The sequence below is a fragment of the Orbicella franksi genome, chromosome 15, assembly GCF_964199315.1.
Source record: "Orbicella franksi chromosome 15, jaOrbFran1.1, whole genome shotgun sequence".
NCBI classification, from domain to species: Eukaryota; Metazoa; Cnidaria; class Anthozoa; order Scleractinia; family Merulinidae; genus Orbicella; species Orbicella franksi.
The window spans coordinates 3,912,701-3,924,987 of record NC_138159.1 but is presented as its reverse complement, the minus strand read 5'-3'; the positions used below and the strand labels follow the sequence as shown (position 1 = coordinate 3,924,987).

Here is a 12,287-nt window from a genome sequence, read left to right as displayed (position 1 = left end):
TTTCTTTGGTTTAAAAGTAATTTTGTACATGGCCACAATAACTCGAAATACTGTGACTGTGCTCTTTTAAAGTAGGCGACCAATGTACAGGCGCACTACTCTCCTGGTCGAAATTCCTTGAAACACTTCGTTCCGGTACCCCTTTGCGTTCAACTCCCACAGGATTGGTTTCAGACACCAAGCGGATCAAAGAACATTGAAAGAATTATAGGTTATATTGCAAACTCTTAAACTCTGAATTTGACTTTCATTTACAGCTACCTCTGTACCTGGTTGTGGTGCCGACAAGTTCTCTTGCAACAACACACGATGCATCCCGGAACGATTTGTCTGCGATCTTGATAATGATTGCGGTGACGGTTCGGACGAACATGCAAATTGCACAAGACCAACTTGCCGCCCCACCGAGTTTACCTGCGACAACCAACGCTGTGTTCTGACGGAGTGGAAATGTGACGGCGATAATGACTGTGGTGATCTGAGCGATGAGCGAAATTGCTGTAAGTAGTACATCAAAGACGAGAGACAGTGCTTCATCACATTTCCAAACAGAGAAGAGAGTTGAAAATACGACATGCAGCGGGATACCCTAGACGAATCTCGAGGGGTTTGGAACCGTTGTGAAACACTCTTTCTAGTGTTTGATATATCTTCTTAAAACGGAACTAAGGAACTAAAAATCTATGCTAATTAAGATTAGATATCCAAACACCGTCACCGTCATAATAAAATTAAAATTACATGAAACTTCGTGCAAAGTACATACACGATAGCTACAGTTCATCTAAAATTCTTTGAAAAAATTAAACGTAGAGTCGATAAAGTAACTAATTATGCTATTAAGCTACAGTCGAGCCCCCATTAAGCGGCCACCCCTATTAGGCGGCCAGTAATCAACTGAAGGCTTTTCTATTTGTTTTTACCTCTATTAAGTGTCCAGCCCCCTTTAAGCGGCCACTATCCATTTCCCAGAGGTGGGCCGTTTAATAGGGGTTGATCTGTATGTACACATCCTAAACCTTTGTAATAGATCTTATTTTAATGCTCCCTAGAAGCAACTCCATTATCCTACACGTTCTTTTTTCCACAGCGGTAGTTACTTTGACATGCGGCCCCACTCAGCGGCAATGCTTCAATTCCTCTGTGTGTGTGGAGGACAGTAGATTCTGCGATGGACACACAGACTGCCCTGATGGTAGCGACGAGGGAGTTGGATGTCTACTGGGTGGCTGTGAGCAGAATAATGGAGGCTGCTCTCAGGTCTGCAACGATATCCCAGAAGGTTAGTTCATGCTGGAATTTTGCTTTAATTTGCAGCCTAAACGGTCAGTTAAATTTATTGTTAGCCCTCGTGGTTTATTCTTTATTCAAATGTTGAATAAAGTGACAAGAGAAAACAATTTATGTCAACCTAGAAATCTCTCTACAATACTATGAGGGCTTCCCAGGGGTTGGGGGAACAAGGGAACGATCATCTATTTCAAGGCAACAAGGGATATTTTTGGGATTAATTTGGGGGAACAAGGGATATTTCTACTATTAAAAGGAACTTTGACCGAACTTTTTAAGGAACAATGGAATTTATTTGTAGGGAATAAGGGAGAAAGATTAAAATTTTCAAGGGATCAAGGGTTAATACTATATTAAAGACAATAGTATTTGGTACACTTATAGTTCAGTCCCTCCTGTCCCTAAGATAAGATAATTTAAGATAAGATAAGATAATTTATTTCATGTCAAATTACACAGGGGCTGGTCTCCCAGTCCGCCTAGCCAGAGGCTAATGATTAAAGTGTTTGACAATATTGCTAATATCTTAAATTAGAAATGACGTATATCTATATAAATTAAGTCGAAGGCAATTACTGCATTGACAGCCGGTAAAATTTAACTTAGTTAAAGGTCTACGAAAGGATGATGCATTCGGTGCATTTGTTTTCCCTGCGCTTTTGTATCTGCGCTCTACATAGCCTGGGTCCAATCCCGACGATACAACAGCCAACCGACTAATCCTTGTCACTTGTTAAGCTACTGAGTTATTTCTTTGATGTCAACAGGTGTGCTATGTTCATGTTTCGAGGGGTTTCATTTAGCGGATGACAACAAGACGTGCCGTGATATTAATGAGTGTAAGGACCCCAGCTCATGCAGCCAGCATTGTTTCAATAACAGAGGATCGTTCTGGTGTAAGTGCGTTGAGGGCTACAAACTGGAATCTGACATGAAGCGATGCAAAGCTGCAGGTAAGCGGAAATCCTGAAAAACCGGGCGTCTTTACTTTCAGTGCCAGTCTTTCCCGCTAAAGAGGTCTGGAACTCGACTTGAAAAGTCCCTTTCTGATGACGTAACACGACAGAGATCCGTGTAGTGTCTTTGAATGGAAAATTCAAAACTGCCCAAGAACTAGTCAGGATCTTGCAGGCTTATTAGAGTTATGGAACTTTTCAGGTTGATTCCAAGATACCCGAGATACCATTTTTGATTCATACACAAGAGTAAATGCTCAGGCGACGATGTCAAAAGGTGTTTTTTCAGAATTGCTTCTTTTACCAAAGTCCGAAAGATCGAGGAAGCAAGGATGTACTTAATCATGTCATCTTCTTCTATAACGCTGAATTAATCACCAAGGACCTATTAGGCAACAGCAAACTACCACCACTTATTACATAGTACCTCTCTGCTTATCCTGTACGCTTTTACGCCTCTGTAAAACGAACTGTTTCTGAGTTGTTATAAGATAACAGCCACAGGTGGAGTTCAGACTAATTCTTAGCTCGACTTGTGGAAATAGCACAAGATGTTACAACGATCGCGTGGGCACTGCTCTTGAATTGGAAAGATATTATTAATTTTGGGCTAAAAATACACAAAATTGTGGGTTTTGTGCTGTAATCCTTTAGAGTGTCTACAAAAACAATTAGATTACTCGCCCTCGTTTTTTATTAGCAGTAGTGAACTCGGCTACGCCTCGTTGACAATTCGCTCGTAGAAAACTCGTGCGAGTAGTGTAATTGTTAATTAGAACTTGAAGATGTAGAAATCACAATCTGGATAGCAGTTTTATTTGTTGTTTACAGACGCAATTGCACCGTACCTTTATTTCTCGACTCGACGTGAAATAAGGAAGATCAACCTTCGGCAAGGATCAAACTATACCACAGTGCTAGACGGCTTATCAAACACCATTGGGATAGATTTCGACTGGTCGGAACAACGACTGTACTATTCTGATGTCAACAGTGATAAAATCGTGCGATGTTTCTTAAATGGCAGTAAATGTGAGGATGTTATAACAACAGGGCTTTTGACGTCGGAAGGTAAAGTATTAAGGTTTCTTCAAATGTTCTTCAATATGTTTCTTCACAGATGGTACCTCCAGAAAAAAATTTAAAGGAGTTCAGTCACGGTTTGCGCATATTGAAAAGTTTAGCCTCGATTTTTCAAATTCGTCGTTTGTGATCCGTGTTAATCTTCTCCATCCTTAGCCATCCTTGTTCCTTTATGGTTTATCATTATCTCTTTGGTGTTTTTCTCTCTTATTAAACTGTTATTTTCAGGTTTCCTACCATTTAAAGGTAATTCTGTATGTGGCCAAAATAACTCAAAATTCCGTGACTGAGCCCCTTTAACGCAAATTGAAAAAAACCTGAAAATAGTAGTTTACTAAGATTAGAAAACACCAAAGAGATGATAATAAACCACAAGGGAACAAGGATGGTTAAGGTTGGAGAAGATTAACACGGATTACAAACGACGAATTTGAAAAAAAAAGTGGGCTAAACTTTGTAAGGTGCTCAAACCGTAACGTAGCCAGATAAGTTCGTCGTTTGACGTTCGTCGCAATCATCTCTAATCTTTACGATCTGTATCTTATTTTTGACGATTTTTCCTTTGGTTTTGTTAGTAAGCTTGAGCTTCACTTCCAGAAAAATGTTCGCCTCTTGGTACAGGTTATGTTCTCGGTCAAATATCTGCGCATATTTTCGTACCATGTGATTCTAGCCTGTCATATGGAAATGCTCTAAAGACATAACCTCTCTTGTAGATAATGCTTATCATGATCACAGTTACTGTCAGCCTCTAGTAGACTAATTCCTATTGTACTGAGTACAATAGGAACTAGTCTACCAGAGGCTGACCATTGCTGATCTCATAAAGTCTTACTTATCTATTGCAGGACTTGCTGTTGATTGGATTGGTCGACATTTGTACTGGACAGACACAGAAACCCAACAAATTGAGGTGTCTACCTTAGATGGTAAATGGCGCATGGCTTTGTTTTCGGATGACCTCAAATCTCCCCGTGGGATTGCTGTTGACCCCAGGGATGGGTAAGGACAGTTTCTTTTTTTTTATTTTCTTTTGGCCAAAACATTGTCTGGCTGTCAACATGCGGCTCAAAATTATGTACTAAGTGATATGTGAGGTGGCCGCTTCTTTTACACATTCCCCATCTTCAGCTAAGCTAAGCTTTGTTTCTAAAATCCTTTTTACCCAAAATAACGAAAGGGAAACGTCATGTTGTATTTCTTTAAGCACACGAACTGGACACAATCGAAATTTGGTTCCATATTAGAGATGAAACAAGATGTTATAAAAAGACGAAACTAGTGACATAGCTCTTACCAAGTCTCCTATGCATGAATTTTTTCTCTTTTGTTTTGGGTTTTTGCAAGACTGCCTTGGCTGCCTTAACCAGAATTTCATCTTACGCAAAATATTGTCCTGTTTATTAATTCCTGTCACCGAAATTCTCATCTTAAATGGCAACAGACATATTTTGGGGGTAACTTAGACGTGTGTAACCTTGATGTAGTTGTCCCTTATCAGAAATAATTGAAAGAATTAATTATGTCTCCATTTTGTGTCAGGCTTCTTTTCTGGTCAGACTGGGGCTCGTCAAAGCCCCGGATTGAGAGAGCCAACATGGATGGTAGTTCTCGACAAGTGATTGTCAACACTACAATTGAGTGGCCTAACGGAATCACACTTGATTTCGCCAACAGGTTGGTGCGAACGTTAATAAATAAAATAAATTAATTAATAGAGAGAAAGGCACATCATCTTTGGCTGGTTTTTATGCGGGTTCTCTATCCTGGTCGAATTGGAATTTGGAGATGTCGGTTTTTGTGGAGGGAAGAAGACCGGAGAACCCGGAGAAAAACCCTTAGAGCAAGGCAGGAACCAACAACAAACTCAACCCACGTATGACACCGGACCGGAATCGAACCCAGGCCACATTGATGGGAGGCGAGCGCTCTCACCACTGCGCCATCCCTGCTCCCTAGTCCCTAGTGTTATAGTTACCATCAATTCGTCTCTAACACATGGTGCTACCGAACCGATTCTGTAATGATAATTTCAAGTTGTTTGCTTGTATTGTCCATGTAGACGACTGTACTGGATCGATGCAAAGTTGGATTACATTGGCTTCTGTAACTACAATGGCTCTCAACGTTATAACGTGCTCAGAGATGCTAGAAAAATACGCCAACCGTTTTCCATTGCGCTGTTTGAGGACACAGTGTTCTGGTCAGACTGGGAAAGAAAACAAGTGAAGCGCGGAAACAAGTTCCATGGTGGTGACGCCGCCTTGATTCATGCGGCAGGGTTTAAACCGATGGACTTGCATGTTGTCCATCCCGTTCAGCAGCCACAAGGTAAGGGACTGTGTCACGCAATAAGGGAATGTTAAGTGTTAACCGCCACGCAATAGGGAATGTGAAGTTGCTGACCGTCACGTAATGGGAGATTGTAAAGGGAGCTCCGTCACGGGTTCTGAGTTACTTTGGTTGTGCACAAAATTACCTTTAAACTGAAGGAAACCTGAAAATAGCTGTTTACTTAGGTGGAGAAACTCCAAAGAGATAATAATAAACCTTAAAGGAACAAGGATGGTTAAGGACAGAGAAGATTAACACGGATTACAAACGACGAACTTGAAGAATTTAGGCTAAACCTTTCAATATATGCAAACTGTGACGTGGTTCCTTTAAGTGGTTGACTTGAAGCGCGACATGGTTCGCAAATTCCTTTTCCAAACCTCCAAGAAAACAAATATTGCGTTGTACCTTGAATTTGTCGTCATCAAATTTTTTCCTGTTTTGGTGCCACAAAATTGAACGTTGCAGTTTAGGAACTGTGTGGCATTTTTATTGAAGACAAATTATAAATGACTGCAGCAAACCTCCACTGATGAAAGGGGTACCTCAAAATGTTTGAAACGTCCACCGTTTTATGCCGCATGCCAAATCTTAACTTTGCTGGTAGTACCCTTGGTTAATATATCTTTTTTGTTTGTTGTTTTCAGGTGTCAACTACTGCCTTAACAGTTCCTGCTCTCACATGTGTCTTCTCAAACCTCAAGGATACAGTTGTAACTGCCCTGTGGGCATGGTACTGCAGGATGACAGCATCACTTGTCTAGGTAAAATTGCCCATCTAACTTGATAAATTCATGTGTGCTATATGCAGCTCCGGCATGTTTCGCTGCCCCTTTCGTTTAACAGGAGTCGTGCTCACCTAACGTTTATTGTGCGGATTGTGACATGCAGAACTCAAGAGGTCTTTTGTTGGAGTTGTGTCCTTTGGCCACGCAGTCACCCCTCCTCTGCCCCTCCCCCTTCCCATCTCACTTGCTCACTTGCCACTCACCACCCTGGCAAATCAATCGCTAAAACCTGATTTGACTCATTTTCTGGAAAGAAAAGAAGCATGTATTTCTGCTTTTATTTGAAGTTTGTTTTCTTTTTTGTTTTTAATCCTTGGTAAATTTAATAGAGATTTTAGAGCTGTATAAGTGGGTAACAGTGAATTGTTTGAGAATTTGAGAAGAGTAGAGAGACTCCTAGTTGTTTTACCGTGCGAATGTCGAAGACATCCACTGGGCCTGGAGAGCCACTGGTCCAAAAAAAGAAAATTGCTTTATTTTCACAAGCTCTCTTCAGAGCCATTTATTTTCACTCGGTCACTCAGTCATTCAATCGTGTGTTGCACAGAAATACACAAAATGGTATATGCACAGCCGATATTGCGTAAAAACAATTTTCAAATTTGCAAGGAGAGGAATCTGTGTGTGTCTTTCTATTTGGATCATTTTGTTTGTACACAGCAATGAGGTTTTATAATACTGGACTGCCATTTATTTCTACAGAAAGTGAAGTAATCCTTCTATATGCCAGGAAGGCAATAGTAACAGGGATATCTTTAAATCCAAGCGTCACCAAAGATCAGATCATTCCTGTGCGGCAACTAGAGACAGCAGTTGGGGTTGATGTTAGTGTAGAGGATAAATACTTCTTCTGGAGTGACATCAAAGCAGATTCCATCTCCAGGGTATTTTTCAATGGTTCCGGTCGTGAAACAGTTGTTGCCGATGGTAAGCTGTTCAGTCTGTTAATATAACACCGCAAGTAACATCTATAAGGTGTATTGGAATAACTCAATTAGCGTTCTATTACGAATTCCGTTCTCTGATTGGCTACGCTACTCAGTATCTCTATTGTGGTGTGTGACAGTGTGTCTTTTGTTGACAGTGTGTAGCCTAACAGTGTGCGGTTGTTAACAAAATGGCGACCGTTTCTCTGCGTTTTCAAAGAGTCTATGGAGAGGATTTAGATGACGTTTTGAAAGACTGGTAGATCTATACTGACTAAAACAACTAGATTACTCCTCTCGATTTCTATGCGTGATTTTCACTCGGGCTGCGCCCTCGTCAAGTATCATGCGATAGAAATCTCGAATCTAATTGTTAAATAAGAGAATAAGTTTGCTATTGAAAGCTTGATCTAAGAGAGAAAGTGCGGTAAATTTGTATCTACGGTTTTCTTGGCAATGATTTCTCATCTTGTTAAGTGAACTGTTCTTATAAGGGCTCTCGTGAGAAAGACCTCGAAAAACGAAATCCAAAACACATATTTTGATTGATGTAAACGTTGTTATCATGGTCTAGTTTTGTCAAGCAATACTATGAAAGGTCACTGAATGCAAAAAAAAGGGTTATTGTATTGATTAATGCATGCAGTGAGTTGTGATGTCAAATTGCAAGTAGGTTGTTTGTTTTTTTTCGTACCAGACTTGGCTCGACCGGAAGGTATAACATACGACTGGACAGCAAACAATATTTACTGGACAGACACAGGGAAGAAGGTTATTGGAGTTGCTCGCTCTGATGGTAGTTATCAGAAGGTTTTGATTTCCTCCGATGTGGCTAAACCCAGAGGAATTATTGTTCATCCCATGATGGGGTAAGATGTGTATTCTTCACGAGACCGTAAACTACTACAGTGAAACGTGGAAAGCTTTCACTAGTGATAACGCATCCATTCAGTCAACTTTCACCTGGCAGACAGTCCACTATTATGGACACCTTACTATTACGGACAGACGCTCGAAGAAAAATAACTCGTAGCAAAGAAATAAACGTCTGTGGACAGATGCACTGTCACTCCTGTAATAAATGTTTTACTGCTCTTTCGTTGACATTTAAACGTAGCTCTTCTGCTTTCTTATCAGGTTGCTGTTTTGGACTGACTGGGAAGACAATAACGCCAGAATTGAACGCGCTTTCACGGACGGTTCAGACAGGACCCGCCTCAAGACAACCAATCTTAAATTCCCCAATGGACTTGCCATCGATTTCAACACCAACAAACTGTATTGGTGCGATGCAGGGACTCATGTGATTGGTTGGATGAACTTTGACGGGACGTCAGCGCAGGTTCTCTATCGATCTCTGTCGCATCCGTTTGGATTGGATGTCCATCATGAAAAGCTCTACTGGACCGATTGGAGGAAGACTAGCGTCTTTCAGGGCTCCACGTATGGTGGAAGGAAAACTGTGCTAAAGAAGGAGACGGAATACCTGTATGGTGTGCGTATATATACTAAAGAAAACCAAGCAGGTACTCATCTGTTGTGAAAACATGGTTGCTACAGACATCACTTTCAAAATTTCCAGACTTTTCCCTGATAAAAATACATTTTCCTCGACAAAACAAATTCGAAATGCCAGATGCAGTAGCGAGAATTTCAATGCAGCTAACACCCAGTGTCCTCAATGAACCGTCCGTTTCAAAACATTCAACTATTTTAAAGTGTACGATACGTTAATTACTTCGAACTGCTCTTCGCAAACTGAATTTTGTTAGGTCACTACGAACCAATGTGCCTCTTTAAAAGTCGTTATTTAGTGCGAGAGAAGAGTTTGCTTATGTCCAGGTGAATTTGCGATAAATTTTGCGACATCGTCAAGATCGTAAAATGTGTTCGATATTAGAGTCAGTTGTAATAATAGAGGCAATTCTGGGTAATCTAAAGTCGTGATAGATATGACAAGGTTCAGCCATCATCTTTTTTGCGTGATGAATCCAGTTGCCTGTTATATCTGGTAGTTGGTTCAATATGAGTCATTTAAACTAAGCTTACATTGTACTGGGCAAATGTATTCATAGAATGAGCTGCAGGTTCATTAATTAATCAACCTAGTTCTGTCTCAGGCACCAGTGGTTGTAGTGTGAACAATGGCAATTGTACCCAGCTGTGTCTGCCGTTAGGATCAAAATCAGTCCGTTGTGCTTGTGCTATGGGATTTGCGTTAGCTTCTGATGCCAAAACCTGCCAGAGTGTGGATACTTTTTTAATCTACTCAACGGCTACAGGTACTGAAATTTGTAACGTCATGTATCAAGCTAGAGACGAAGTGTTTCATCGCATCTCTAAATGTAGAAAAGAGCATTGGACTTAGGACTGACAATGGAGTAGTTTTGACGAAATTATACATTTAGGTGATGGACCACTTTCTGGGATGTTTGAAATATTCCCTGAATCAAAAGTCTAGGTCAAGACGAAGAAATAAAATCTTCAAAATGTTTACTAATACAGAGCACATTTCCAAACACTGTTGCGGTTATGACTTGCTTTGTTTAAAACGGATGAATTTTTAATGAGTCTTAGAGTTATAGTTTGTTATTTTATTCCTCCCGTGCTCAGTTGTTAAATGGTTGTTTGACAAACAGATTCCTTGTTGCTGTGCGTCTGTACAGTAACAGATCACAGATGACGTCAAAACGTGTTGAGAACAAAAACGTCACGCCAGGCGATAACTGAGTGTGTCACTAATGTTCTTACCACATTTTGGTGTCCTCTGTGATCTATTAGTGAACAGACGCATGGCAACATGGACTCTTTCTGTCTTATATGATAAAGAAACAAAAACGATATGTCAATGACGTCATCTATACGTCTGTCCTCCAATAGATCATAAGTAAGAAACCAATCAAAATGCGAGAATAATGATTGTATCCTATGCGATAAAAGTAAAAGTACATTATAGAATATAATACAACACAATATTTCGATTTGACTTTAGTTTCAAAAACATTCCTTCTTGCTGAAAATTCTCGCTTATTTCGTTGCAGAAATCCATGGCATCTCCTTGGACCCAAGCAGCAAGAAGGAAGTAATGCAGCCGTTAGGTGTCGCGCGTAACTGTTTTGCGGTAGACTTCTACTTCAACTCCAGTTTACTCTTCTACGCGGACGATCGCACAAACGAGATTGGTCAGGTATCACGAGTTGGAACTGCAAAGAAAAGTATCATAAATTCCGGGCTCCGCAGGCCTCAAGGACTTGCTGTTGATTGGGTGGCTGGAAACCTGTTTTGGACGGATTCTGGTAATGATGTCATTGAGGTATGTGAAGCTCATTTCTGGTATTTGATTCCAGCTAAAAAAGGGCTTGAGATGGTCTGACTTGACAGGCTTTGTGCTAGGTAAAGGCTATATCCACTACGTTTAGAGCTAATGTAAGGGGAATTCCAAAGAGTAAAAAGTCAAATTAATGCTATTTTCATCTGCAACGAAGGATGAAAATCGTGTCCGGAAATATAAAGGCCAATGCAATCTTACTTTGTTGTACCACAAGGAAAACAGCAAAATTGAAACGATTATATACCTTTTAATTCCTTGAAAGTCTTACGTTGATCACCTAAAATGTTAGTATTATTATTAGTAGTAGCAGTATTTTTTCCCACACGTTGCATTGGCTAACATCATATAGCAAGGGATCAAGTCATTCGGTGATACGAACTCTTACAGTGTATATCTACCTTGCGTGTCGCCTCTTAGTACTCCATGTCAAAAGATTGTACCACAGATGTTACAGCCACTTTTTTCGCTCTCATTCTGCCTCATTGCCATAGGATTTTGCGTAGAGAAAACATCACGTTCGTTAGATAGTGAAACTTAGAACATGGTGAAATATTTAGCTCTTTAACTGTAATACTGAAGGAGACATTGGTTTTCAAAAACTGGACAATTTATGGGCGGCCATAGCGCTAAGGAGCCTATACATTCTTTGTAAAATCTGGAGCTTTTAAACCCGCTTCAGTCAAAAAATATGTATTACGTCGGGATCAAATTTCTTGGGACAGTAACTCTTGGTGTGCCCTGATAATATCATATTCAGAACTAATATTTTTGTTTAAAAAAGTTGTATACAAGGATTGCCTTTTATCTCTCACAAGGTTAGTAGATTAGATGGCAGATACAGAGCAGTGGTAATCTCCACTGACTTGGGTGACCCCAGAGGAATAGCAGTGTACCCGGCAAAAGGGCTCATGTTCTGGACAGATCATGGTCGCAGGGGCAAAGTGGAGCGTTCCTCAATGGACGGTACAGGCCGGCAGTCTTTGGTACAAAGAGGGAGCATTAAGAGCCCAATAGGAATTACCTTGGATTACCAGGAAGATAAGGTTTACTGGGTTGATGAGTCTCTCGATGTCATCTGGAAAATGGATCTTGATGGTGGTGAGTAGGTAACAAACGGCTAAGGTTTTTTTCATCGGGGAAGGGTACCTAGGGGTTCCTGAATACCCTTGAAGCATTCTCCCCACCCCACCCCACCCTTGACCCATTGTACTTAATTTACCTGTGTGCGGTGTTGTTTGTTTTGCTGTTCGAGATGGTTTCGACTTTTCACTCTGGGAACGAAATCTTGGGTCTAACTATTAGAATGAAAGGTGTTGAGCAAAACTTACATGAGGTGTCGTTTTTGTTTTGTTCTGCAAGGTGGTTACAACCTTTTAAGCCTGTGAATGAAATTCTAGTATTTGGCCGCTCAAATGAAAGGTATTGAACAGTACTTTCATTTAGTACTGTTTATTCTGCTGTACGAGGCGGTTCTAACTTTTAATTCTTTGGACGAAACCTAGTTTGTAACCATTACAATGAAAGCTTTTGAGTAGTATTTTCATGTGGTACTGTTTATTATGCTGTTCAAGGTGGTTCT

General features: G+C 40.4%; 1 protein-coding gene across 1 annotated transcript in view; it reads left to right on the top strand.

Moving 5' to 3' along the window:
- The window catches only part of LOC145470537 (low-density lipoprotein receptor-related protein 2-like), a 60,334-nt gene that overhangs the window by 20,523 nt on the left and 27,524 nt on the right, over positions 1–12,287 (top strand). The window contains exons 18-31 of the mRNA XM_081454343.1: positions 258–500; positions 1,091–1,282; positions 2,058–2,243; positions 3,078–3,317; positions 4,178–4,331; positions 4,872–5,006; positions 5,392–5,660; positions 6,311–6,427; positions 7,154–7,378; positions 8,075–8,246; positions 8,515–8,903; positions 9,498–9,659; positions 10,419–10,690; positions 11,524–11,806. Of these exons, the coding sequence (XP_081310469.1) occupies positions 258–500; positions 1,091–1,282; positions 2,058–2,243; positions 3,078–3,317; positions 4,178–4,331; positions 4,872–5,006; positions 5,392–5,660; positions 6,311–6,427; positions 7,154–7,378; positions 8,075–8,246; positions 8,515–8,903; positions 9,498–9,659; positions 10,419–10,690; positions 11,524–11,806 (3,039 nt within the window). The remainder of the gene's footprint in view (positions 1–257; positions 501–1,090; positions 1,283–2,057; positions 2,244–3,077; positions 3,318–4,177; positions 4,332–4,871; positions 5,007–5,391; positions 5,661–6,310; positions 6,428–7,153; positions 7,379–8,074; positions 8,247–8,514; positions 8,904–9,497; positions 9,660–10,418; positions 10,691–11,523; positions 11,807–12,287) is intronic.